Genomic DNA, 26,190 nt, shown 5'->3' with positions numbered 1-26,190 from the left:
AATTAGTCTTTCGTTCCTATTGATCATTTTATGTACCAATTCACTTGTATTATTAATAATATTGTATCTTGTGCTACACAGTTATTCCTGACACTTCATCGAAGCTTCATCATTCACACTGATCCAGGTGGTCACTTGATGATGGTATTCGAAGCTATCTATTGCCGCAGGTCCGCTTATCGCTTCCTGCAGATAAGCACCCAGGTCATCAATGTCGAGCCAAGAACGTCCAAGCTGAGGTCAATTACTGAGTATTCTACCCTAACTTTCGCAAGCAAGGCGATGATAGCACTCGTTTCGGCTGCTATGTAGACGCCGCAGAGCTAGTGACGAATGATGTATATGAGCATGCACCAAGCATGCACTATATTTATCTAGCATGAGCCGACATATCCATCAAGTTCGCCATACCTGTCAACTGCTGACGGGTGTGTAACAGACACTAGTTGGCGCTTGTCAAATATTTTGCGAGAACACTGAAATTGTTTGATCGTGATACTGACTTGGTGTCACGCAACCAAGGCCCTCGGTGCTTCACGCTGGATGCAGGTTGCAGATTCATTAATATTCATTTTTCACTGCTCGGCATTCAATATCTGTTGGCGACGAACTCACCGCGCATCCGAAGTCTCTTGCACGCATGCGAACAGTGGTGATACGGCTGTCACCGAATTGATGATCGTGGTACTATGCGGGGCCCGATCAACCTAGATAAGTGAACGCGGGATACCAGTGCTGGTCGATGCTGGTTCTTCTGCCGAGAAAAGTGTGCTGAATGACATCATCGAGGCTGTACAGTTAGAGTTTTTACGGCCTTGGATGATGAGCGAAGCCCGGCGCACATGTGATGATGCATATACATATACACGTAGCATCGGTGCGATCACAGCAAATCGACAATAGACGTAGCTGTTGCAGGTCATATCCGTGTGGTTATCAATAGACTCTGTAGGTGGAAGTTGTAGATTACCAACCAGGAAGCTAATCCCAGACTCATCAACACCGCTCATCGTTCGCCGAACCACGATGACGTCCGAACACGTTAAGATTAGGAAATGTGCCAACTTCCTGTTGTTAGTTAATGAGTACCACGGCCCTCGACGTACAGATAGCAAACAGGTATGATTCGAGATCGCCCGTGGACCCTGTCAAGCCAAACTGCATAATTGCTTCGATTGCGCCCATGTTAATATAAGCCATGATATCGGTAGTGTATGACCAATTCCGTTGCAATCCTGAATTCACGACGATTCTCGCAAGCCGAAGGACCTGGTATGATGATATTCTGCCAGTGGTCGGTCCGCAATGCTAACGTCTGGACGTCTCGATGTGAAGACGAGCCAGGGAAGGTAATGATGCGGTTGTTGAGGAATGTCATCAAGAGACCAGATGTATGAATTGATCAGAATGTTTTGTAACATGGTGAAGGCAACTTACATCCTGCGAAAGATACCATCTTTGCCAGTTCCTTTCCTGATTGGCCTCCTCTTAAGTTCATTTGCAGGAGGGCCTTTGAATTTGCTCTGCCACAGTTCCTGGAGCGCACGCAGCTCAGGGCATTTTGAAAGGTCGTTCCCAATCCAACGTAAAAGATGTTGACCGTCACGGTCGTCAGTATTCGCGAAGCCTTGACGTATGAGAGTGATTCTTTCCTTATGATAAGGAATATGGAAGGGAAGAACCAGACCTGGGTTCGTCACGGTGAACTGTCGCATTATTCTGGTAAGAATTCTTTGGATGAATCCGGGAATGAAGAGGTTGAACACCGTTGTAAATCCAGTGAAAACCACTGCTTGACTGTTGTCTAACCGATTATCGAATATGGTCGCATTATGTCCGCAGCCAATGGCAATAGTCCAGTTTTCTTCGCGACTTCGAGACTTCAAACTTCAGTTTCGCATTCAAGCACTGCCAGAATGATAGTGGACCTGATCCAGATCCCCATGAAAAACTTCCACAATGATCTTAGACTTGAAGACAATGCCGCAAAGAAGAATCATGAGTGGTCTTGTGGTCACATGTGGATGTTCAATTGTAAGCGGTGTCAGGCTCCGAGCTTTTATCATGATAAGTACTTCCGTTGGACTGACAACGTTACAGTACTGGCACCTCCAATCGATACGACATATCGTCTCAGCTGATCAGCCTTTTCTCTGTGACCAATTCTATAATAAATGACCTCTTCACCGCATTCTCCCCCACCTCAAAAAGTTGTTCGCAATGAGCCAGAAAATGATAACCCATCTTCGCCACCCCCATCACCTAGTAAACGATCTTTTTCTTTCACCGACGAGGCAGATCGTGCACTAAGCCCTCTTGTTTATTTTAAACGTCGCCACGTCCAAAATAATGGCGAAGCCGCAAAACGAGCACCACTTGGTAAGTTTAGCGCCTGCCACAGCCCTGATGCTATTGTGCTCACACTGTGAACGCGGAACCCTTTTCATCTTCAGAGAATGGTAACAGGCTTCCCAAAGATCCAAGATGGTCGGCATCATTGCACTCCCTAGCCACTTCCCCTGAACCGCAATCGTGTGATGCGAACCATAGCATCTTACAAGACGGAACCGAGGATGAAGCCATATATTTGCGGCCGATTGCTATTCAGAGTGGCGATGTCGATAGTGCAGCTGGAAGTAGTCGCAGAGAGCGTCCGCCACTCACCCGTGGCGCAAGGTATGGCTCTGATGTACGGGAATTAGTTCGTGCCTCAGCAGCTGGATCCGCGGCAGGGTGGCCATCACCATCAAGGAGCCTGTCCGACCTCACCTCATCAGAGCGCAGGATATCGTCTCAGCGGAATGTGGACAAGGTGACGCAACCCATAACGTCGCGTACCCCATCCATGCCATATGTCCGGCGTCCTCCTCAGGATCTTTGGAAGGCCAAATCCTCGTCTGACAAACCTGTGCGGACAGTTTATGGCCTCGTGGATAACCGTGATTCAATGTTTGATACTTCTGCGCCACCTGGACTTACAAGACGCAGGGGATCCGTGCCTGGTACAAATGGAAGCCGCTCTCGGTCACCGATGTCAGGCAGTCTGCCGCTGCGTACTGACGAACCCTCCGAATACGAGCGACCAATAAGTGCCGAGCAGAGTAGAGTGGTGTCGATGACACGGCGAAGATCGAGGTCGTTGCCTTCTGCAAATTTACAGCCATCTTCATCAAGCGATGCAGGTAATAGTACACGAAGACATTTCCATCTAGATTCCATTGGTACATGGCATGGTACCTACCTCCCGGGAGATCCACTTACTTGTGACGTATTGGATGCATACCCGTCTGATCTACCCATCACTAGTGATGAATTCCATCGACTTTTACGACAAGCCCATTACAATAAACATACTTCAAATATTTTTTCTCCTCTCAACCCCCTCCGAAACCCACGACCCAGCTCCTCCCTGACTACCAATGCAACCTATCGGTACTTCTTTCCATCCATTCAAGATATACCCGACAATCTATCGAAATTTAAAAGAGGACCAGAGCAGCGACTCAGAACGTGAGGGCACTTTCGCATACGCATGTATTACACAATTCTCATGTACACTTGTTTTCTTTGTCACACAGCATCTGCGAACTCTGCCAGCCACTCGCAGTGGCATCGGAGTGTACGCACTGCCAGGAGTGTCAACGTGACACATTATGTAAACGACTGTTGGCCAGCGGTTATCGACGCATGCGCCATACTGCTAGCATGTCGAGGACCCCCATCGTGCACAACCCGTCAGGTTCACCCCACTACAAAATTGATGAAGACGAGAAAAGTCTTTGGGAAGAGGTGACAGCTGCCACTTCTGGCGAGCCCTTCCCGGGTAGTCCTCGTTGGCGGGACTTGGATGACTTTGTTGATGACGACGACGACTACCCAGAGATACCGGATGAGAATTTGCTTTCGGACGAAGAAGATGCAAAGCTTTGGCCAGAAGAACTGAGGCTCGGTTAGCATGCATTGTATCAACAGAAAGATTTCATGAATACTACTAATCCGATGCTACTTATACGGGTGCTTGTATCATTACTCCTTGTATACGAATTTTCTATTTGTATATCATGGGCGGGAGAAATCACAGAAAGGCTGAAGCGCTAACCCTATCATGTACCAAGAACTCGAGTTCCTGAATACCGTCTGGCCGCAAAACCGAGCGCCTCAGTGAGGCTAATAGCATTTGGACAAGCCCCTATCGATTCCTGACACTCGCTGAACCCACCCAGGCCATCCAATGTTCGCGTCCAAGCTTTCAGTCGTATTCGGTCCTCTCATCGTTTGTAAGAAGCGCTATGTAAGGTATAATTCGTACGTATACACAATGACCAAAGCCATTTCAACTGTTTTGGTTATCCGAAGCTTGGTTCACTTTCCTCTTGACTTGCTTCCACCCTTCCTTGTCTTCTACTCGTCGTTGTGTAACTTCCATCACTTTATACCCTATACCGCCAGTCACTCTTTTGTTCATACGTTCCTTAGCTATATCCTAAACACAACAATTCTAGCCACCTGAAACCTCACCTGACTTTCGGAGTCAGTCTATAATTCCCAATGCTAGTGTCCTCAGTCATCCTCCTCGTTTCTGCGATTCTTCCTCTCACCGTTGGCGCTACCCATGTCCATAACCAACGCGGACGCCATCAAGAATTAGCCCAGCGGGCGCGAGGCGACGTAGGCAACCACAAACGCTCTTTCGACAACGCACGCTTCACCTTTTATGACGTTGGCTTGTGAGTGGACTTGAACCGAAGAATCACTCGTTGAGCTATCCAGCTGACCTGGATCCAAGGGGTGCTTGTGGGCAGTACAGCTCTCCTAACGATTTCGTACGTCTCAGCCATGGCGATTACTTGGTATAGGGTTTTCGAAGCTCATTATATGACAAAGATCGTTGCCCTCAACGTCGCCCAATATGGTGCAGGTTACCCGGGTCCGCAGTGCTTCAAGTCCATTACCATTTGGTATGGGGACAAAACTGCCCAGGCCACCATCATGGACAAAGTGAGCCCATGGAAGTGCTATTCTCTCTTTTATTGATGCATTCTTGTCCAGTGTATGGGGTGCCCGTACGGCGGGCTTGATTTCTCTCAGAGTCTTTTCAGTTACTTCGCTTCAGAAAGTGGTGGCGTTCTTTACGGGTCGTGGCGTTTCAATGATGGCGTCAGCAAACGTGCAATATCCACGAGCTCCAAGTGGACGCCTACGCCGGTTCCTCGTGCTGATTTGCCCATGCCTATTTACACGCAGTCAGGCCTGCATCACTATGCTGCTGACACAAACGCCACCACCTCCACCATATCTGCATCCGAAACCAGCACTACGTCTACAAGCGAAACCCCTACCACTTCGCTGACTGACACTAGTACCACATCTACGAGCGAAACCCCCACTACCTCTCTGACCGACACTAGTACCACATCTACAAGCGAAACCCCCACCACTTCTTTGACCGACACTAGCACCACATCTACCAACTCTTTCCCAACGACGTCACGGTTGACTGCTCATATGACGGCACGGGTTTAGCGATCATTCTCCAAGTATACGGAAGCTCCTATGGAAATTCCTACTTTAAGCTCTCACGAGCAGGCGTAATTTATTTCATTTTTACATCATGATGTCATTGATGTCTTCTTACATCCTAACTTGGCGGAACTCCTTTCCTCAAGACAGTGGCTGATGAGGAGAACCCTTGCATTAAAGTTCTTGTTGTTAATACTGGATTCGAGAGGCCACGACTCATCTGAAGGTACTTTAGAACTGAATGATGGCTCAGATGATTAGTGCACCGTGACCTCCGACGCACGGAGAGTCGGAGAGTCGGAGTCGTGTCGTGGTCTCCGATTTTTTGCCGACTCCGATTGCAAAATTGTGTGCATGTTGCAACTCAAATCCTTCGCGCTCTTTTCACTCCAAACTCATCGTCACTCGACTTATGCACCGGGCTCTGCATATTTGTGAAATCCTTCTGGAGATATTTGCGCATGTGAATACAGTCCGCGGCCGGTCGTCATATCACCGGCCTGCATTTGTGCGGAAATCCCTTGCAGCACTTGCGGTGACATGCAAAACATTTTACGAGCCTGCAATGAATGAACTTTGGGCTGTCATGTTTGGGTTGACGCCACTGCTAGGCTGTGTAACGAGGCTACATCCAATCATATATTGTAGCGACCGAGAGGTCAGTGCGCTCCATTCATTTCCTTTCGTTGATCAGCTCACCGAACATCTAAACACAGTTCTCCTTGTTTACTCGTCCAAGCTTTCAAGACATCAAACCCTTATCGGAGAATGAAGGTCGTCAGTTTCTGCGTCACGCAGCCCGTGTGCGCTCCATATATGTATTAGCAAGAGACGACTGCTATCACCTTCTTTCAGTCCTCAAGTGCAGGGTGCCATGCATGTTTCCGAGACTTCTGTCGTTAAGGAATCCATGTTCGAAAACCCGCTCTGATATCTTCCTTTCCCCCACGCTGCGTCGTTGTGACCTGTGGGTCGCTTACGGGGATTTGAAAGTTATCGCGACCCATTGTGCTGCTTTGGAGCACATATCCCTCGCGAACACTGAATGGAATATAGCAAATGAGCTGTCCCTGCTGTCCGACTGCGTTCGTTTGTGCAAGCGGCTTGTAACTCTGTCTTGTTCACCACTCGACTTGGCTGCGTGGAAACATCTTTCCAATCTCCCTACCCTTATCGAAGTCGAGATTGATAAAAGGAAGATAGACCCTTCCTCGTTGGACCTCGAAAATAATTTCGATTTCGGTCCTTTCCTCAACCTCACAGCTCTTTCTTTCAACGTAAATACGGCTGCATACATCACAGGACTCATGCAATACTCAGACTTTCCTTCCCTGAAACAGTTCAAGATCAGGGTCAATAGGTTGTCTTGGGCAGAGGTTGAACGGCTCGCTCATGTGCTGTCCAAGTGCAAAGCACGTCACACCCTTGAACAAATTGAGATGAACGGCCGCGCTTCAGACGTCCAGGATCCCCCTCGCAGCTCTATCACACACTTCTGTTGTTTTACACAGCTCCGAATCCTCTGGCTCGATTTTCCCCGTTGCTGCATCCACCTTGGCAACGACCTTCTTTTGGAATGCATGTCCAGTTGGCCACATCTCCGAGTTCTGAATTTACAAGATTCTAATCAGGCTCAAAGTACCATTACATTCCGCGGATTATTTGCAGCGCTCCATCAATGCCTCCACTTGCACACGCTTAATTTATTGATAGACGCTGTGAATATCGATATCGACCCTACAGGGGAGTCGTTTCGACATCTGTCCCTACAACGATGGGACGTGCTATCTGGTGAGGTAATGGATGCAGGAGCTGTCACTCGTATCATATTCTCTATGCTCCCTTGCGTCGAGATCTTTTACAAGACTCATCACTTCATGTCAATGAGCAGTAGCCCTCCGTATGCGTGGCCCGATGTCCAACATCGTCTGCAGTCCCTACATGAAGCTGCAGGGACCTGAGCTCAAGATACACACGTGTGCGTGATATTTGGAATATGGGAAGTGGGGATGGGTTAAGGGAGATCTGTGGTGAATGTCCTTACCCGCTTGTTATTGTGTATAGAATCTTTAGTACTACAGCCGCTCGATACCAGCGCTCGAACGTACGTAACATGTGTTCCACGGAATGTGACAAGCATACACCAACAGAAAGTGATGAAGTCATCACGAATTGCTTCCGGCGCAGATACCACCGTGGGTCTTGGTCGTCCGGACAAGCCCCTATCAATCATGTGAACCTCACCGTTCTCTAGTGCCCCAGGTCATCATGATGATGGCTGGTGGTTCTATGTTCGCGTCCAAGGAAGATGCGTTCAGTGCGTATATTAAGTCTTCTCATAGAAGGCGCGATGTAAAGTGATACGTACGCGATGACCAAAGTCACATCAACTTTTTTGGTTATTCGCTTGGTTGACTTTTCCTTTTAACTTGCTTCGACCCTTCTCTGTGTTTTGCTCGTCGTTGTATCACTTCCACGACTTTATACCCTGTAGCGACAGTCACTCCTTTGTCCAAACGCTCCTTCGCTATACCTATACCCCAATTTCAACCATCCCAAGCCTCACCTGACTTTCGGTCTATAGTTCTCAATGCTAATGTTTTCTATATTCCTCCTCGTTGCTGCGGTCCTTCCTTTCACAGTTGGCGGTGCGCTTGGACATATTCAGCGTGGACGCCATCAAGAGTTAGCACAGCGGGCGCGAGGCGACGTGGGTATACACAAACGCTCTTTCGACAGCGCACGCTTCACCTTTTATGACGTTGGCTTGTGAGTAGACTTGAACCAAAGAATCACTCGTCGAGCCATGTAGCTGATTCAGTTTCAAGGGGTGCTTGTGGGCAGTACAGCTCTCCTAGCGATTTCGTACGTCTCAGTCATAATAATTACTTGGTGTAGGGTTTCCAATACTCATTTTACGACAAGATTGTCGCCATCAACGTCTTCCAGTATGGTCCTGGTTACCCAGGTCCGCTGTGTTTCAAGTCCATTACTATCTCCTATGGGGGCAAAACTGCCCAGGCCACTATCATGGACGAAGTGAGCCCAACGACGCGTTATTTTCTCTCTTATTGACGCGCTTGTCTCTAGTGTATGGGATGCCCGAACGCCGGGCTTGACTTCTCTAAGGGTCTCTTCGATTACTTCGCTCCTGAAGGTGAAGGCGTCTTGTACGGAACGTGGTGGTTCAATGATGACGTCAGTGAACTTCCTACGCCATCCGCGAGCCCCGAATGGACGCCCACGCCGATCCCTGCGTTGTCCACGCCCACACCCACACCCACACCTACGCCTACGCCTACGTTCACATATGTGTCATACAAACACCATCAAGCCGTTGACACCACATCTACAGTCGAAACCAGTACTACTTCTGAGACCCCCGCCAGCACTCCTTCTCCAACCGAAAGTAGCACTACTTCTGAGACTCCCACCAGCACTCCTTCTACAACCGAAAGTAGCACTACTTCTGAGACACCCACCAGCACCCCTTCTGCGACTGAAACCAGCCCCACTGCTACTGCTACATACTCTTCAATCTCGATGGTGTTGACCTACGGCACAGATATACCAATTCCTACTGGCGCCGTAGCCGTACCCATAGCCGTACCCGCACCCAACGCTGCAAATCCACAAAACCTCGAGGTTCTCGGTGAAGCCCTCGTCGGCATTGGCATGTTGGTTGCAGGTCAGCGGGGCAATTAGGCTACTTTTGGCAAAGGCTGCTTCGTCAGTGCTGTCTATTGGTTGGGAGTTCTACTGATCTTAGCATCGGGTATATAGCATCTATTCTTAATACGTAACCAAGACTGCCGTGATGGTTCTGAATTAGTGGGCGATGATGTGATGTACATTCATGCGGAACTTCGCTCAGTCCATATCTCCACAAACTCAATTTGCATTCATACAATACATAATATACACGATCTTCATTTGTCCTTATTTTGTTTTCCGCCGTCAGAAAAAGTTGTACTCCTTCCCCAGTGGTAAACTGCTCGCAGGCTCAATATCAGCCAATACGCCATCCGCCCTCACCTCATAGCTTTCTGGATCAACAGACATCTTCGGCATCGCATCGTTCCACTTCATATCTCTCTTGGTCACATTCCTACAGTTGATAACAGCCTCTGCTTGCTTTGAGAGTCCGTATGAAGCGATAGTACCAGTCGCGATGGAGATTCGGGAGACGAACGCGACCGAGTTGAGCGCCGCTGCAGAGGGGAAGGAACCCCACATTGGTCTGCCATAGGTTGGCTGTACGGTCGGAATTGAAGCGTTTGCCTCGCCCATCTAACAAAGTACATCAGTACTATCATCGAAAAGAAAGTCTTCTCTGTAAATTCTACCTGAGCCCAAACAATCACTCCTGATTTCAACACCATTTCAGGTTTGGCGCCAAAGTTTTCAGGCTTCCAAAGGACAAGGTCGGCGAGCTTTCCTGCCTCTACTGAGCCGACGACGTGACCGATACCGTGCGTGATCGCGCTAAGGAACCGTCAGTGCGCGGCCACTCGAGATGACAACAAAACTGACGGGTTGATTGTATACTTCGCTATATATCTCTTGACACGTCCATTATCTTTTTCGCTTGTATCATTTAGCTCAGTCAGTGGACCTTTGAAGTCCTTGAGCTTGCTCGCAGTACGCCATGTCCTAGAGGCAACTTCTCCGACACGTCCCATAGCCTGAGAATCAGAGCTGATCATGGATATCGCACCGATATCGTGCAGAACGTCTTCTGCTGCTACCGTCTCTGCTCGGATGCGAGACTCTGCGAATGCCACGTCCTCGGGGATTGATTTGTCAAGGTGGTGACAAACCATCAGCATCTATTATATGTTTAGAAAGGCAGAAATAATCAACGTGCATGGATGAGTCACGTCAAGGTGTTCGTCTAGGGTGTTCCTAGCATAAGGTCGCGTAGGGTTGGTGGACGAGGGAAGGACATTTTCCAAACCGCAAACGACGATGATATCTGGAGCGTGACCGCCACCTACATAGTTTCACGATGAGACCATATAATAGGGAGGTAAAAGAAACGGAGTCATACCGGCGCCTTCCGTGTGATACGTATGTATAGTGCGACCGCCAAATGCCTTGATCGTACCTGCGTTCCATCAGCATCCGAAAGACCGATGAATGGCACACTTCTTACTCTCCACAAATCCGCTCTCATTGAGAGTATCCGTATGGATGTTGACCTGAACATCAAACTCATCACCAACATCCAAGGCGTTCGCGATCACAGCTGGAGTAGAACCCCAGTCCTCATGTATTTTCAGGCCCCCTGCACCTGCGCGAACGATATCCTCCAATGCATGTCTTCCCGTGTCGTTCCCCTTCCCGGTAAACAAGAAGTTCATCGGGAGCCCATCTGTGGCCGCAAGCATCATCTTTAAGTAGAATGGACTCGGTGTGCATGTCGTAGCATTCGTCCCTGCGCTCGGACCTGTCCCGCCTCCAATCATCGTCGTCGTACCCGATGCGAGCGCTTCGGTGACTTGTTGCGGACAAATATAATGCACATGTGCATCGATAGTGCCCGCAGTCACGATGAGCTTCTCGCCGGCAATGACCTCCGTTGAGGAGCCGATGCACATTTTGTCGGTGACACTCATGACGTCGGGGTTTCCGGCTTTACCTATGCCGACGATCTTGCCCGCCTTTACTCCGATGTCTGCCTGCAAGGGTGTGCAGCAGGTGAAAATCGGTGGAGATAATCAATTACCTTGTATATCCCGGTCCAGTCAATTATGACTGCATTGGTAATGACGAGGTCTAGGTTACCCTCGAGGTACCCGCGACTGGTTATCTGGCCCATGCCCTCTCGGATACACTTGCCTGCACCTAGTGATGAACATCAGGGGAGGCGCCAGGAGTCATCACTGACCTCCGCCGAATTTGACTTCATCACCATAATAGGCCTGTGCTAGATATGAGCCCACACACAAACATGATCATATTGATATAACAAACCGCATCGCTCTCAATTTCGACCCATAGACTAGTATCACCAAGCCTAATACGGTCACCGACCGTGGGGCCATACATAGAAATGTACTCGTCGCGGCCAATAGTGGTGTCCTCACATACTTCGAACGCACCAGGGTCTGGACAGTGTCTGAAAGTCCCTAGTAGTAAACACTTATCAATATGGCTACCCTTATTTAGAGTATCCTTCAGGCGAGTGACAATCAAGTTGCCACCGGTTATGACTTTTTTGCCCGCAATAGCACATAGTGAGACGGTCTTGGAATCGCCAGGCTCGAAGCGAACAGCAGTCCCAGCGGGGATATCAAGAAACATTCCGTTAGCTTTGACGCGATCGAATTCCAATGCACCATTAGTTTCGGTGAAATGGTAATGAGATCCGACCTTTCGAGGATATGAGATTTCGCATGTCAAATTAGTAGGGACGCCCACGAACCTGAATAGGGCGATCGCCGTGGTTGGTCACCTTCAACTTGATGCGTTCGCGTCCTTGATTGATAACAATCCTCTCTTTTTTGGCGATGATAGCTCCTGGAAGGTTTTCACGGGAGATAACTGTAGTCTCCACGGCTGGGAATTTGTCCTGTGAAGGTACAGGGAGGAACGATCCAAAGAGCGCTGCATCTAGGTTGCCATGATCCGTGCAGATGGGATCATGGACAGTTACTAGGAATACACTTCAACCGGGTTGTCAGTTGAGATGATCTCGCACGGGTATACAACTCACCCGTCTGGGAACGTTCCTTCTACCTGTATCTCGTGTAGGCGGGGTGGAACGCTAGGTAAGACATGGGTCCTCCCCAATAAGGTTTTCCCGTGCTGCATCAACTCAGCCACAGAATGCTGTCCATCACGTATGCGTTCCTGCAGTTGAGAGGCAATCAAGGCGATGGCTTCGTTGATATTGAGCTGTAGGCCTCTAGCTAGGCGCTTTTGGGCTAGAAAGCCGGCCTGAGAAGAGAAATAAGCAAAGAGATGTCATTCCATTACAGAATTAAGACTAGGGGGTAGTACCTGGTGCAAGAGCAACTTCTCATATTCTCTCGGCAGCATATGCATCTTGAACTCTACCCCACAGGTTAAGCTTAGAGATATGGTTTCGCTGTACGAAAGTTGTACGGAATGTTTGTTCGAAGATGTACGCGCGCTTACGGCAATGGGAGTCTCCGCCGGCTGTCACTTCTGAAAATTAATTCATTGCATCTCGAATTCTGCAATTTCTCGTTTTTGTCTCTCGCGTATACGTCACTTCAAAGTTCAAAGTTGACTCAGTGGCAGTCAAGCGAATTCAAGTTTTCGGTTCTCTTGGGGGACAGCCCCGAATATACCTCTTCGGCTCATCGACGTTCTGATAACCCTGCTCTAGTCCTCTCGACCGACCGACCGACCGGACGATTGAAATTTAGCTTGGTTGGCATTGAGGACAATGTTCGTCTTGACGAGGGCGTGTCTATCACCATCTTAGGACTTACAAGACCTTTGTTCTAGATCTTAGCATAACGAAATACAAGGGTTGACTATCGGCGTTTCTAGATTTCGAGCGTCGTAGCATTGCGTGCGCAATGGATATGGGAGAATGCTGACTTTGTAGGAGGACCTAGTAGGTTTGTGACATTATTGTTTCAGTTAATTAATGGAGCCGCAAATCTGAAATGGAGAAGAAGACTGGTAAGTGGAACGGTCAGTTAATTTTCGGGTAAGTTCAAATTTGGAAATGTGGCACGTTGGTCTAAATTTGGTTCCGTCATCATTCAAATCATATCTGAAGCTAGTCATCGCTGTATTCTTACACTAAGCTCGGCACTGCTTTTGTTTAGGCCGCAATCCACAACTGATATGAATCCCTTTGTCCTGTGCCACAGGGTCTCACTTCTTCCTTCCCCTACTTATGCCTGCTCTCAAAGTCATCGCGCCTTCTTCCACAGCCAGCCAGCGCACCCCATCCTTCTCTCACCCTTACCCATTGCAGTCTTCGCGCATGTCTCTTCGTCGCACTGCTTCTTTTCTCTCCTTGTCAGACTATGAAGGTGACGAGGATACCTCGTTACAGTCTGGCCCCTCTTCATTTTACGCAAAGGCCCAACCTCCACTCGTTCCCTACAATCGTACTCTGCACCACTACAAGGAGCAGCGCGAACGACGTAAAGCCGCCCTCAGCCGCAGTCGTCCTGAATTTGCCATCGCTCCACCCTCTACCAAGCAACCCGGTAAAGCAGCCCCTCACCCGCCACACAAACAAATCACAGGGCTGCGGACCTCTTCCCCTTTATCGCCCACTCAGAAACTCCTTCCACCCCGCGCTTCTTTTCCTCGTTCGAAGCCGGAGCCGGACTTGTACCGTATCGCAATTAAAGCCCGTATGCGGTGCTCCCCTGAAGGCGCGAAGATTCTTCGCATGGGTCCTCGAATGGCTGTGTCTATATTAGCCGCTACTCGGGACCTTGAGATGCTTGTGTCAACACATGAGGGTGAGTAGTCTGGGCGCCTGATGCCACCTCGTCTGACGTCTCCTTAGTGAACTTTAATGACGACTGGGAAATGGTTGACTGCAGTGCGTGATGCAACCCTGATGCTATCATGCAACATCCGCATCATACTCTCACAAATGATCTGACGATCCGGGATGACCTGAAACGATTCAGATCTGTACGGGAGCAATCACATGAATTTATCGGATTTTCAGAAGGGAATGTCTTCATTCATTTAGTACCTCTTCCTTCTTCCTCCACTTCGTCTGTCTATTATGCCGGAAGATTATTGGCCATTTAGGATTATTTGTTGTACCAATACTTAGTTGTTTTCACGTGCTCCCTTCGATCAACATACCCCACACGACCATGCATTTGTACCGTATCACTCATCAATTATTTACTTCTCATGATCATACGCACTCCTTAGCACGAACTTTCGTTTCCAGAAACAGAGATGTACATCACTTTTTAAAGCTGTGTTTGATTTCCCCGTTTCACGTCGATCGCGACCCGACATGTTTTGACTCGATCATACATCACCAATGACTCGTTACTTCGACACCTGACAACTACATAAAGAGTAGATAAGCTGGGGCCCTGCAGCCAGACACGCCTCATCTGGATGGGTACATGATCCGTCTATTTGTCTACTAAGGTTCTGGGATGATACACGATACAAAAGGTATGCACCTCCCGAGAGAGTAAACGACTGACTGATCCTGATTCCCCAAGAACAAACGTGCGTCGTCATGGCCGTGAGGTAAACTTTGTAAACAGGACCATAATGGCCAGGGCCCAATGCTCGAACTGTTCCTTGGATACAAACAACAACGCCTGAGAAAGTACGGCTTTGATTATCTGCGCGGACATCCCCTGTTCAGTTTGGTTAGCGTGAAACAACGAGTATTGGATTGGTAATATCGACCTGATACCACCCGACAAATCCTTCTTTCCTCAGGACTCTCAGGAGGAGGCCGAGGGCACCGGCTTGTTTTGCTTTGGAATCGGTATTTCCATTTCGACCACCAGGCAGGCCCTCGTTCTCTAATGTATCCGTATCAGAAGAACGGGCCTGGATTCTAACCTTGGCCATAATATATGGATATGTTACCTAGGGAGCGATGTCAGGAGATGTCACTCAGCCACCCAACCACGTATCAAGCTCACGATAGTGGCGAGCGTCTTGCTAAACGCCCCAAGCAAAAATGACGTCCCTGGCGTCAATTTACCATTCGCAGCACTTGCGAGCAACAAGAGGCTCTTGAGGCGCTCATAAACGCCGTACGTTATAGCAGGGTTCACAGTCAGGACCATGCCGGGCTTAATGCCCAGCCACAGCCCTGTGACACCATCCTCGCGAACTATCTCACGAGCGACAGCTAATAAAGATTCGTCTACCGGTCTCTCATCTTGGGAGGACTGCGACGAGTTTTGGACAGAGCGCCCAACTTGCTGTCGAGTTGCGATCACGGATACGGGAATCGTGAAAATCTGGGATAGCGCTCCAGCAGCTGCCCCGAGAGAGAGTTCAGCAGCTGTGGATAGCGCAGGAGGTTTTGAACCAGGAGGCAGCTTCAAAGTCAGGCGCTTGATGTATGATGAGCGTATGAATGAGTAGAAGAAGAAGTAGGCGTATTCTTGGGGTATTCAGCTCGATGGGGGAACGTAAATGAGATAACTGGAGACACACGCATCGAGAAGGTGTTGAGCATTGTTGCAGCAAAGCCTCTGTACCACCCATTGATTCCCTCTTGTTTGAATATCTGGAGTAGCATCGACAGCATGCTCAGGTCGTCCTTGCGCTTTCCTCGCGCAGCTGATGAGGTCACCTGTATCCTGGTCTTAGCACTATGATCACATCAGAAACATATCTCATGAAATGCGACCGCCGACGCACACATCAAGGGGATACACTACACTGTTGATGTGTCAGCCTGAGGACAGTCGGTGCGTGGGTACTCGAGTACTCACGCGTTACTAAAACAAGCTCCAAGGGCACCAGCCAACGCAGATGCAAAAGGCGTTAGTTGCTGCGCCTGCTTTACCGGTTTGGACAGTGTGGACATAATGGAAATAAGCAACTGGGATATGTCAACCTCGTGTTGAAACTAGTACACGGAATTGCCGGCCCCAAGACCGGTTAAGTCGATTGCACATGAATTCCCATATAGGTACGACTCTTTCTGAAGCTTCCGAAGCTAACACAGACAAATAATGATATAGATCGCAAGATCTCAGCTTGCCATTTGGCGCAAATGCTATATATCGTGGTGGGCAGTATTCATAATGGTACAGTGCTACATTGATTTACGCTATAGTTCTCTTTCTCTTACTATCAGTACGACGAAATTACCGAACACATTCTCGGATTCTCTCAGCTCTGCAGAGTAATCTTATTCATCTGGAGCATTTCCACCGCTACACACTGCCGCCAGCTGACAAATGTACACGCTGTTGGAGAGCAATTGTAGTGTTTGTTCCTGCATCGGAATCGGCCACCAGTTTGGCGTGATATTCTCGAACGCCAAGAACTAGGCGTGGACCCAACACAAACATCTGCAAGATAGTAGCAATTTCCACAAGATAATCATAAAACAGGGCGCCCTCGGAAGTTGAGGACTATTGAAAGGATGATTGGACGTTCACACGTAGATATCAGATCACGATACTTACTGAGATCTTTGGAGATAAAGAGCCGAGGACCAAGCAAGAAACAGCAGCATAGCTAGCAAATCACAAACATCAGAAGAGAAGACAACCATATTTAAATTACGAGCTCACATTACATGAGGTTGCACCAACACCGCAAGCCAGCCTCCGATGATCCATCCTGTCGAAGATCGTCGCAGTTCACGGAAGTGTTTGACAACAATCCAGACTGTAAGAAACAGTACAAAGATCTGCCATGCAGGGTACAGTGCCAGTACCATGGTATATGGAATCTGAGTATCTTCCCCAGTGATTGTATAACCGCAGTTATAGGTGCCGGAAAGTATTAGCTCCTCTGACGTTTGTCTAATGAGCCTGTTGCGTTGTTTTTCGTTCATAAAAGCTTACCCCCAGAAGTTTGGCTAGTCTCTCTCTCGACAAACACTCCGCAAGTGATGGAGATAGCCAGCAAGATTATAATGAGAAATACAAGAATCTTTCTCGATCGCTGATACATGGCATATAGCCGAACGATCATCATAACTTGTATGATGTTTCAGCCAATGAGTCAATATCACTCGAGGTATTCCAGCTTAGTGACTCACCACCCGCCATGGAATTTACGACTACAAACATCCAGTTTATTGCCAAGTACGCAATATGGCCTGAACAACACAGTTAGTAGTGAGCATCGGAGGATCAACATATCCAACAAACTCACAGCTGTTGCAGTCATGATATTGCATCAACAAGCTCAAGCAGTTCACTCACCCCTTCATAGTAGTACAGTCAATTGGATGAGAATGACAGGCATTAGTGCAATATACGTACTTCATCTGTCATCGAGACTGACTGAATAGCTATATGCCACCAGTTAGCAGAAACAAACATGCTGAAAGTGTGACATACACAGTATCCCGAAGCTGAATGTGGAAGATAGCTTATTAGCACAGCGCCACTGTGGTCATCCTTACAAACATACACAACATATGGCATTGCAGCATATCGCACCTATAATGCTTCAGAGTCAGAAAAGATTTCCAACGGAACTTTCAGACACAAGCTACGTACACTGAAATAGATAATAGTCACGAGGGACCAGCGTTTCCTCTGCCCCAAATTAATTATATGATTATATTCTTATGGGACACTGCTCACCCAGACCAGTTCAACCTATGGGACCGTTCTTAGCCCTGAGTGCGTTACTCCGGTAATGGCATCAACATACCTCTTGTCCAAACATCAGCGCTGCAGATATCATTAGAATACCAGTAGTGGTTGATTACTATCCGCTCACCCCAATCATATAAAACCGCAACAAGGGCAGCAACTGCGAAACCGTAGTAAGGTTAGCTCGAAGCATCACTGACATTATGAAGTTGGCTCTCCACGAACCTTCAATATAGCTGTAAGAACGAGACAAAGCAATGAAAGGCCACAAACTGGGATCATTCGAGACTAAGGTCATTTGAGGGATGGTACGGTACGAGTGAGCAGCTAACTTGGTAGACGTATACCAATGGCGTCTATGATACATCACTCTTCCAGCTTTTATTGCTGACATAGGCACCGGGGTCCGTGGGACGAATATTCGTTTCCTGCCTTGATTGACCAAAGTAAATTGTTTCATCGAATCTTTGAGCACAGCAAGAAAAATCTGAAACCTTGATCAAACTATAAATTATACTTCAACTTCTCAACGTATTGCCACGTGCCACCATGATGCATCATGGTTCCAAAGTTCCACCAATGAAATCATACGATCATTAATCCTACACAGGTCTAGGTGGGAAAGTATGAGCCGTGGCACGAGAGAAGATGAGAGATTTGGACGATTGACAATCACCGAAGACTTACGCGCATGAAGGGATTTAAGGCCACGACCTATGTCCACCAACTGCTAGAGATATGCAGACAAGCTCAGGAAGCGAAGGGCACTTTCTCCTTGACAGGCTTGCGCTGCCCCTCGGTCATCGGGTTATATAAAAAGAATACTGATGTTCGAAACGGATTTCATCAATCATGCACATGGTGCCACATCGGAGTTGGATCAAATTGAACAGCTGGGTGATACGCCTTGATTAGTAGTATGCAGCGTACGAGAGGTACAGCAAAGAACTTAGCATCATACTACTGATTTGTGACGAACAATATCTTCTACACAGTAGCAAATTTGATGGTTTCACGTGCACCCTCACCGTGTCCGCCATAGCGCGTACACTAAATTTACAGTATTACCCTTCTAAAATGAAAATTCAGAAACAAGCTCATATGTGCAGCTAAAACCAAGTAGCAACTTACAAATTTTGTCAGCCCATCCCAAGTTCGTCTACACACTTCGCGAGCAGCTGGTTTCAAATTGGGGGCGAGAATGCAAAGTCCTTGCAGATGAACCTTATATACATTTCCTTCTGCTTTATAATACACTATCCCGACGAGATGCCTCCCTGAAAACGTTTGAAACAGTTTATTTGAGGGGTAACCCGCACTCCCTTCGAACACTCACCCATCTAACGGGAATCCTGCACCAAAAAAGGCAGTCACAGAACCCACTCCCGTGTCCATCTCCACTTGTTGTCTTGGTCGTTGTCTGAAGGTGCCATACCGAGCTCTAGCCTGTATCCGTAGCTGGTAACCTCGCACCATCATTTCCTCCAACTTTGCTTCCTCTGAACATGTCAAGTCAAGAGCCGCGGTCCTTGGAGTCAAAGTTAACCTGGCCTCACGGCCTGTATTGAGAAGATTCAGAAAGACGAAAAGTTGCAGCTAGAGACCACGTTCAACAAACAGACACCGGAGGCGGAATCAAGCATGTAAACTGAGCTTAGAAGACCTGGACCAATGAGACATTCGAAACCGCCGTCGGGTAGGTGTAAGTACTTTGGCAGGAGCTTCCGGGTGCTTGCACCGACCCGCATCCTCTATGAAACAAGAAAGTACCTCAAACCTGAAAGTTGCAGGACGGGTCCAAAATTAGAAGGCTGAAGCTTCCGAAGCTAACACGAACAAATAAGGATGCTGTTCCACACCTACGACAACCTGCGAGATGCACAACCATGTCAATTTTCCAGAAGAACTCGCGATCCGTCCTTTACTTCCACGTGATGCTCACTCTACATGCGATTTTTGGGATAAACAGCAACTTGCGTTTGGTGCTGAGGCACAACGGGAAGGGATCGAGACTTACGGGATCGCAGGTCGCGTTTGGTGACTAGATGTTGCTTTGATGTTTCCATTACCTTGCTCTGAGCGTGATGCCATGCAGGGAAGCAGCATATCTAGTGAACAGCTACATCGACCATCCTTCTACTTGGGAGTTTGATCCGCCCTTGATCGATAAGCATCTATCTAGGCACAAACGAGTTTTTCTCGAACTTGGTTCTGGCACTGGCATTGTTGCAGCAAAAATAGCTCAAGCGGCTGCTCTGTCCGGACGAGATCTAGTCATTGCAACTGATCTGCCCGAAGTCTGCCCGCTTCTGGAGAAAAATCTTTTTGTCACGCCAAAGGGCGATTCAGCAAACACACAGGTCACTTTAGTACGACCTCTTTCATGGGGTAATTATGATCATGCCATCAACATCGTACGAGAACTTGAGCTCGTTGACGATCCAAGTGGACATGAGCACGGCTGTATCACGCACATAATCTGCAGTGACCTTGTAAATACTATAGTGCTCTCCATGCTCTAAGACTAATCAAATGCAGGTATATTTTCCGGAGCTTCTAGCGCCCCTTCTACGCACCCTTCTCCATCTAACCTCTCCTCCCTCTATCTCCATCTTCGAATCACAGCCACGAATCATCATATCATACAAAATCCGGAGTCTTTCTAAAGAGACTCCATTTTGGTCGGCATTCGGCCTGTGGTTCTTGTTTCAACCTGTCATTGCACGAAAGACTGATGCGAACAACTTGCTCTCCGAGTGGCACCGATTCGGATCTGATACAGGGGGTGATGGCGATTTGGCATTCATCTTCGTGGCACGTAGACGTCCAGAATCACTAAACTGGACGATTCCGTCGGAGGATATTGATCTACTTGGAGGCGTTGGCGCAGGAGGAATGTGTGACAAGAAGAGCGATGAGACATTTGAGATCCTGCTCCTCATGGGCCTTGGAGAGTGATGTGCATTCACTTTACATTTTATGCACGTACAATACCCATTCAAATACCAGGAGATACATAGTACATACATACCCAACACAGGAATTCAACAACAACTTCCACTTCCTCATGACGTCTCAGGACACTCCGAGTCCTCCGTGATGGTAGAAGCGCTGGTTTCCATTCTCTAGTAAACCTACGGAGTTGTCGAAATTCTCAATTTCCTCTGCATACTCGGGTGGTGCAAAAGAGCGCATTACGATGCCAGTTGCGTGAAAAGATGTCACATTAACTGGTTGTGTCAGCAGTGGGCCAGAGACATGCGGTGCATGTACGAAGCCAACTGCTTCGAAAGGCTGAACTTCTAGATGGTACTGTGACCCGATAACAAGTTGCAAACAGCAGACTGGTGAACGGGTTTCTCCAGAAAGACAAGGAAGAAAGTTACTAACCCTCACAGAAAATCGGGGGAATATGACACTCTGTTTGAATGTCTTTTTTAAGTTCACTTCACCTCGGAGAACCCGCTTGCCCGGGGTACTGGCATCTGTTGCTGGCCAGAAAATAGCACGTGCCATTGTGCCAACGAAGAAGTTATCTGTATGCTTCCCAGCAAGATCACTTGTTGCGTCCGAGCCTGTAGCCAACGATCGTTTCAGGAAGATATGGATGGCTCGGTGATTGGCGAGTAAATCGAGAGCTTGCTCGTCTGTGCCTGTGAAAGTTATCCACAGTGGCATCGCAGAACCGCGAGCATAATTGAGCTACAGGTACAGTGAGAGGCCTGATGCTCGAAGTCAGGAATAGACCTACTGGTTTGGCTAGTGCTAGCTACAGATGTTTTATCGTTTTAGAACCTTGCGAATCGCAAAACGGGAGATCGACGTACATTAAAATCGACATCCCCTCTCTTGGCACCAAAGAGAGTGCCTGTGACAGTGACTGGTGGAAGGATGTGCCAGCCCTCCGGATCACCTGCCAGTATTGAACACAGGCATCGAAGACTACATCGCTCGACAACCCACCTTCAGGACCAACGAATGTAATGTTTTCTTTACATGCCTTCTGTAACATAAGAGATGGGAGTTCCGGCTTCGTGATTGGGAAATATCCAAAATCCGTGGTTAAACTGCGGGCTATTGAGTGGTTCCGAAAAGCGTCCGAGAGAGCGGTGAACACACGTTTGATTCACTCTAAGTGCGCCCCGCTTAATGATGGCAGTAATCTTGTAGTTGATGTAAGCTGGACTGGCTCGCTCTGTGAATGAAGGCGGAAGGGGAAATCTCTTCTTCTCTTTACGGTCTAGAACTTCCGTCTCGTTTGGAAGTGCTATCTCGAAAGGCCATGTGTAATGGCCTTTGTCGAGTTTGGATACTATGGATCCATCAGGAAGGGCCGTCGCTGGAGTCCACAATACTTTCTCGATGACAAGAAAATCTTGTCCTTCCTGTCCAATGAGGGTAGTCATGGCTGTCACCTGTATTGCCCATAAGCATCGTAAAGTTGCGCGAACAAATAGTGACTTGCTGTTACTAGGATAGCCTTGGGTGATTCCGACTTCAAAATGTCCAGAGTCACGCTCCCTGAAATGAGATCACCAGCATAGAATGCTGGGCAAAACTCCGACGTAGGAGCACGACTTTTTGGCACCGAAAGGAGAAACCATTTGTGTCCCTTGCTGTCTTCAAGTGATACAGTGTGCTCAGAGCCAGGGGTGAAGGCATTCAGTGGAGCCACGCTGCTGCCAGCTCGTGGTGTGTATCCGGGAAGTTCATTATCACCCTCTATGTGATTCATTGCAACACAAACAATTGATTGTTGGTTTGCGAGCTGCGAGGTTGCCTGTGGTAAGATAATTAAGATAAGGAACAAACATATTCCACGACCATCGTGTTGTGCGAGCTGTGCGCCTGGTAACCAAAGGTTGATGAGAATACCCAAAAATAAGCAGAGTCCATGCGGCTACCTAGTCCTACTAAGACCAGTTTTGGGCCTGGCCGGACAAGCCTCTGCAGCTCATTTCGGATGCATCCCGATTATATTGAGTTTACAAAGTGTGCTGCTGAGTCGAGACCTGGAAAGTTAAGAATACCAATCATTCAGAATGTTGAGGCCTTCCCGGCTTCTTCAAAACATGCGATAATAAGTGCAGACTGCCAAAATCACAAATCGTTTAGCAAAGAATGATAAAGATAATAGATTGTGTCGAGAGAAGTCAGAGCATCAAGTTCAAATTTTATTGTTGGAATCTGGGTGAGCAGCTCATGAGATCTCTCTCAACGTTCAACGTTCAACCCCGGGTAGCGGGCTTTCAATATTCGCTGAATCATTGCGGCTAACTGGCTCACTAGTGTACTTAGTATCACAATTCAATGCAACTTCCTTCAGCTTCAAGATCAGGAAACCCACTGCCAAGCGAAGTGACTTGTGGCACAGTCAGTACTGTAGAGTGTAGAGATTCGATACCAACTTCGACACGAGTCACAGCCGTCGACGAATCCCAAAAAGTGTAACTTACGAAACCATAGGGGATAGTATAGTGGCAAGTGCGGGTGGCCAGCCAGTCCTGTTAGTACAACATGATATTGACTTATTCTATATCTACTACGAGACACCAAAATTATTACCACAACCGACGAAACAACCTTTTCTTGCTCCCTGAAGAGTGCCCGACACTGCTTAGTGTGTTGATGACTAGTCGACTCGGACTCGAGGTCTTCGTGTTACACCGTGACAGTACTACTAGCATATGCATGCTGATAAAAAACAAGCGAAGGCATGTAGGTTCCTGCATCAGGATCGGCTACAAGCATAGCGTCATATTCTCGAACGCTAAGGATGAGGCGTGGTCCTAGCATGAACAGCTGCGTGACTGATACAACATCAAGAATACTATGATAAGTCATAGTCCCCATGTAATTTGAGTCCTATAGAAATGCTTTAATAACGGTGATACGAAGATGTCAGTGACAGATCGATCGGCATACCACGAGCGTTGGGGACAAAAAACCGAGGGCGAAGCAAGAAGCAACAGTGAAGCTAGGAGATGCGGTTCAGCAAAGTACGATATCTACATTCAAACAGCTCACCTTCCAAAGTAAACCACGTGGGTTTTTATTACCACCATCAAACATTCATCGATGGTCCTTGCCCTGAGCGGTCGCCGTGGCAGTTCACGAAAGTATTTTACAGCAATCCAGATCGCAAGACATAGTAAGAGGACCTCCCATAGAGTGCAGAGTATCCAAGTCATGGAATTGAGAAGTCGGGCGTCTCCCTCATAGTTATAATTGCATTGGTAGGCACCGGAAAGAATGAACTCCTCTGTTATTCGTCGAATAAGCCCAATAGACTGATGTCTTCAATCCATAATTCAAGCTTACCCCCTATGGTATGCCTCATCCCCGCTGCAGTAATCCCCACGCATGGGATCGTGATACCCAGGAAGGTTGCAACAAGAAAGATAAGCATATTTCTGGATCGCCGATACATGGCATGTAACCGAGCGATCATGATGACTTGTGTGACCAGTCAGCCAATGGGGGATTACTGAGGTTTCTGAATAGCTTACTTCCCAACAAGGCGGTGACGACTACATTAAGCCAGTTTAGTGCTAGGAACAGATTATTGCCTAAAAACACAAGTTAGTAACGAGTCTCGGGAAAAAACGCTCCAAACGAACTCACAGCTGTTGCAGTCATTATGCTGAACAAATTAATCAAAAATATCACTTACCCCTACATAGATTGCAGTTGATCAGACAGGAATGACAGGCATCGGTACAGAACACTCACTGCATCTGCTACCGAGATTGTCGGAAGAGTTACTATGCACTGCTGATCAGAAAAAAAAATGCAGTGTATGTCAAGAAACACACTCAGCATGAAGATCCTGATTGTCAGAGAAAGCCTATTAGCACAGCGCCAACTTGCTAGTCGTGCAAACCTACACAACGTATGGCAGTGTAGTATAGCGCACCTATAATATTTCAAGTTAGCACAACACGCCAATTTATAACATAAAACACGTACACTGAGATATAAAAAGGTCATGAGAGACCAGCGTCGCTTCTGCCCAAAACGGATTTATTATCGTGTTATTTTGTTGATATGGTACTTCGCTCACCCAGATCAGTTCAACCTATTACATCATGCTTGGTGAGATGGCTATTCCGCTAGTTGCGTCAGCCTACCTCTTGTCCGAAAGCGAGTGCTTGGAATATCGTTAGGGTATTAATGATTCTTGACTACTATCTTGCTCACCCCAATCATAAATAATCGCAGCGGAGGCTGCAACTATAAAACCACAACCAAGGTTAGCTCAAGACATCACCGACGTCAACTCTCCACGAACCTATAAAATAGCTGTGAAAATCATACGAATTGATCAGCGGCCACTGACTGGGATCATCTGAAATTACGGTCATAATGGAGGGATGGGTGTGTGAGTGGCAATTTTAGTGGATGTACTAATGATCTGGGCCATCAAAAGCCAGCATTCGTGCGGAATATCTACCACCACCGAGCACTTTTATATCGGCCTTTATCACAGCCCAGCACTCAGCGCTCATTCCGTAAAATCCTTGTCTCGGTTTGATCCGGTGGAAACCTGATATGATAGGATCAAGAAAGAATTTATACACCGCTACAAATCAAGCAAACTCGTAAGACGCAGTACCCTAAGGGCTGAGCTGGGGATGTTATAAAGTATAACATGAAAGATAGCTGAGGGGACTGTGTTTCGGATGGAGATGGGATCAAGAGCTCACTACGACATCTTCGATCCACTGTAACATTGACATGTCGCTATCGACTCAGCAACGATAACGAAAGCCACAGTGGTTTGATGGTTCTTTCCTCGACGTAGGAAAAATATAGTCCAGGATACTCCACCGTGCATATCATCAGTGGTTGCTATTTGCAGAAACTTTATCTAGAATGGGGTCGGTGAATCAGAAATTAAGCATGCGCCAGACTTTCAGTGACACATCTAGTACGAAATGTCATCCACAGAGTAACCTACCACAAAATTATCTTCATGACGAGCTCACGGGAACCGAAGGAGACTTTGTAGACAGGCCCCATCGTTGACGCGCGTATTAATCTCCCCTAATCAGACCTTGAAGCTTGAGGGAAGGAAGACAGTCGTTTTTCTGCGCGTATATACTTGCGTGCTTGTAGTTACGCCCTCCTGATTAGGTGCTTCTTCGAAACAGCTCCAAAATGTTAATTCAACCGATTGAATTTCTTGGAGTTGATTACGTCCTATTCGCCAGCAGCGCCGATGCCATTTGCAGACAACGATGAGGTTGCGAACCTGTGATAAGTCGGGAATCGTGATGGCCGGCGAGTCGCTGCAACCCTTGGGGCGCTAAGCTTGACGCATCACGGGTTTCCGAAGTGCAGTACTTGCTAAGGGACCGTCGCATTAGTGACCTTGGGATTACTTGGG

At 47.7% G+C, this 26,190-nt stretch overlaps 12 protein-coding genes across 12 annotated transcripts; 6 read left to right on the top strand and 6 right to left on the bottom strand.

The window, feature by feature from the left end:
* Positions 1-176: 176 nt before the first annotated feature.
* HD556DRAFT_1303321 (uncharacterized protein) lies at positions 177-2,000 on the bottom strand (the record flags this gene model as incomplete). The annotated part of the gene is made up of 6 exons (XM_041299591.1): positions 177-323; positions 616-687; positions 731-771; positions 1,107-1,285; positions 1,438-1,880; positions 1,929-2,000. The coding sequence occupies 6 exons, from the start codon at positions 1,998-2,000 to the stop codon at positions 177-179; spliced, it is 954 nt and encodes a 317-aa protein (XP_041166343.1).
* On the top strand, positions 1,791-4,127 carry HD556DRAFT_473459 (uncharacterized protein). The gene is made up of 3 exons (XM_041310712.1): positions 1,791-2,379; positions 2,454-3,510; positions 3,579-4,127. Exons 1-3 carry the CDS (start codon positions 2,175-2,177, stop codon positions 3,952-3,954), a joined length of 1,638 nt encoding a protein of 545 aa, XP_041166342.1. The 5' UTR covers positions 1,791-2,174; the 3' UTR covers positions 3,955-4,127.
* On the top strand, positions 4,116-5,523 carry HD556DRAFT_1261401 (uncharacterized protein; the record flags this gene model as incomplete). The annotated part of the gene is made up of 5 exons (XM_041299053.1): positions 4,116-4,727; positions 4,787-4,823; positions 4,885-4,998; positions 5,050-5,167; positions 5,249-5,523. Exons 1-5 carry the CDS (start codon positions 4,549-4,551, stop codon positions 5,521-5,523), a joined length of 723 nt encoding a protein of 240 aa, XP_041166341.1. The 5' UTR covers positions 4,116-4,548.
* Positions 5,524-5,842: 319 nt separating this feature from the next.
* Positions 5,843-7,693, top strand: HD556DRAFT_473461 (uncharacterized protein). The gene is made up of 2 exons (XM_041310713.1): positions 5,843-6,178; positions 6,237-7,693. Exons 1-2 carry the CDS (start codon positions 5,933-5,935, stop codon positions 7,479-7,481), a joined length of 1,491 nt encoding a protein of 496 aa, XP_041166340.1. The 5' UTR covers positions 5,843-5,932; the 3' UTR covers positions 7,482-7,693.
* Positions 7,689-9,225, top strand: HD556DRAFT_1261399 (plant expansin; the record flags this gene model as incomplete). The annotated part of the gene is made up of 5 exons (XM_041299052.1): positions 7,689-8,289; positions 8,349-8,385; positions 8,446-8,559; positions 8,611-8,822; positions 8,886-9,225. The coding sequence occupies exons 1-5, from the start codon at positions 8,111-8,113 to the stop codon at positions 9,223-9,225; spliced, it is 882 nt and encodes a 293-aa protein (XP_041166339.1). The 5' UTR covers positions 7,689-8,110.
* Positions 9,226-9,398: 173 nt separating this feature from the next.
* On the bottom strand, positions 9,399-12,678 carry HD556DRAFT_1325765 (urease). The gene is made up of 12 exons (XM_041301528.1): positions 12,526-12,678; positions 12,239-12,462; positions 11,948-12,188; positions 11,497-11,895; positions 11,411-11,444; positions 11,249-11,361; positions 10,676-11,201; positions 10,571-10,627; positions 10,401-10,513; positions 10,054-10,349; positions 9,867-10,005; positions 9,399-9,810 (listed from the first exon to the last, which is right to left on the bottom strand). The coding sequence occupies exons 1-12, from the start codon at positions 12,568-12,570 to the stop codon at positions 9,478-9,480; spliced, it is 2,520 nt and encodes an 839-aa protein (XP_041166338.1). The 5' UTR covers positions 12,571-12,678; the 3' UTR covers positions 9,399-9,477.
* A 721-nt stretch (positions 12,679-13,399) lies between these two features.
* HD556DRAFT_1436904 (uncharacterized protein) lies at positions 13,400-14,070 on the top strand (the record flags this gene model as incomplete). Its single annotated transcript, XM_041305620.1, has 2 exons — positions 13,400-13,979; positions 14,027-14,070. 2 exons carry the CDS (start codon positions 13,400-13,402, stop codon positions 14,068-14,070), a joined length of 624 nt encoding a protein of 207 aa, XP_041166337.1.
* A 428-nt stretch (positions 14,071-14,498) lies between these two features.
* On the bottom strand, positions 14,499-16,342 carry HD556DRAFT_1325759 (mitochondrial carrier domain-containing protein). Its single transcript, XM_041301527.1, has 8 exons — positions 16,322-16,342; positions 16,206-16,252; positions 15,954-16,153; positions 15,880-15,900; positions 15,673-15,830; positions 15,150-15,619; positions 14,908-15,093; positions 14,499-14,855 (listed from the first exon to the last, which is right to left on the bottom strand). Exons 3-8 carry the CDS (start codon positions 16,046-16,048, stop codon positions 14,730-14,732), a joined length of 1,056 nt encoding a protein of 351 aa, XP_041166336.1. The 5' UTR covers positions 16,049-16,153; positions 16,206-16,252; positions 16,322-16,342; the 3' UTR covers positions 14,499-14,729.
* Positions 16,165-18,099, bottom strand: HD556DRAFT_1477169 (uncharacterized protein; the record flags this gene model as incomplete). The annotated part of the gene is made up of 12 exons (XM_041308550.1): positions 16,165-16,601; positions 16,656-16,707; positions 16,764-16,986; positions 17,040-17,174; positions 17,237-17,296; positions 17,541-17,554; positions 17,614-17,642; positions 17,703-17,741; positions 17,790-17,804; positions 17,860-17,879; positions 17,929-17,961; positions 18,027-18,099. 12 exons carry the CDS (start codon positions 18,097-18,099, stop codon positions 16,401-16,403), a joined length of 894 nt encoding a protein of 297 aa, XP_041166335.1. The 3' UTR covers positions 16,165-16,400.
* A 1,545-nt stretch (positions 18,100-19,644) lies between these two features.
* Positions 19,645-20,766, top strand: HD556DRAFT_1325742 (putative methyltransferase-domain-containing protein). The gene is made up of 3 exons (XM_041301526.1): positions 19,645-19,838; positions 19,897-20,293; positions 20,340-20,766. Exons 1-3 carry the CDS (start codon positions 19,678-19,680, stop codon positions 20,757-20,759), a joined length of 978 nt encoding a protein of 325 aa, XP_041166334.1. The 5' UTR covers positions 19,645-19,677; the 3' UTR covers positions 20,760-20,766.
* HD556DRAFT_1325735 (uncharacterized protein) lies at positions 20,767-22,809 on the bottom strand. The gene is made up of 7 exons (XM_041301525.1): positions 22,267-22,809; positions 21,921-22,216; positions 21,765-21,868; positions 21,629-21,714; positions 21,553-21,570; positions 21,192-21,503; positions 20,767-21,113 (listed from the first exon to the last, which is right to left on the bottom strand). Exons 1-7 carry the CDS (start codon positions 22,534-22,536, stop codon positions 20,877-20,879), a joined length of 1,323 nt encoding a protein of 440 aa, XP_041166333.1. The 5' UTR covers positions 22,537-22,809; the 3' UTR covers positions 20,767-20,876.
* A 307-nt stretch (positions 22,810-23,116) lies between these two features.
* HD556DRAFT_1325726 (uncharacterized protein) lies at positions 23,117-25,044 on the bottom strand. The gene is made up of 10 exons (XM_041301524.1): positions 24,865-25,044; positions 24,771-24,809; positions 24,689-24,717; positions 24,617-24,630; positions 24,533-24,565; positions 24,311-24,370; positions 24,123-24,257; positions 23,829-24,063; positions 23,727-23,778; positions 23,117-23,666 (listed from the first exon to the last, which is right to left on the bottom strand). Exons 2-10 carry the CDS (start codon positions 24,789-24,791, stop codon positions 23,463-23,465), a joined length of 783 nt encoding a protein of 260 aa, XP_041166332.1. The 5' UTR covers positions 24,792-24,809; positions 24,865-25,044; the 3' UTR covers positions 23,117-23,462.
* Positions 25,045-26,190: the final 1,146 nt, after the last annotated feature.

The sequence above is a fragment of the Suillus plorans genome (assembly GCF_016647745.1).
Source record: "Suillus plorans strain S12 chromosome Unknown HD556scaffold_3, whole genome shotgun sequence".
Lineage (NCBI taxonomy): Eukaryota > Fungi > Basidiomycota > Agaricomycetes > Boletales > Suillaceae > Suillus > Suillus plorans.
The sequence above is the reverse complement of the archived record's forward strand: the minus strand, read 5'-3'. Positions and strand labels throughout refer to the sequence as shown.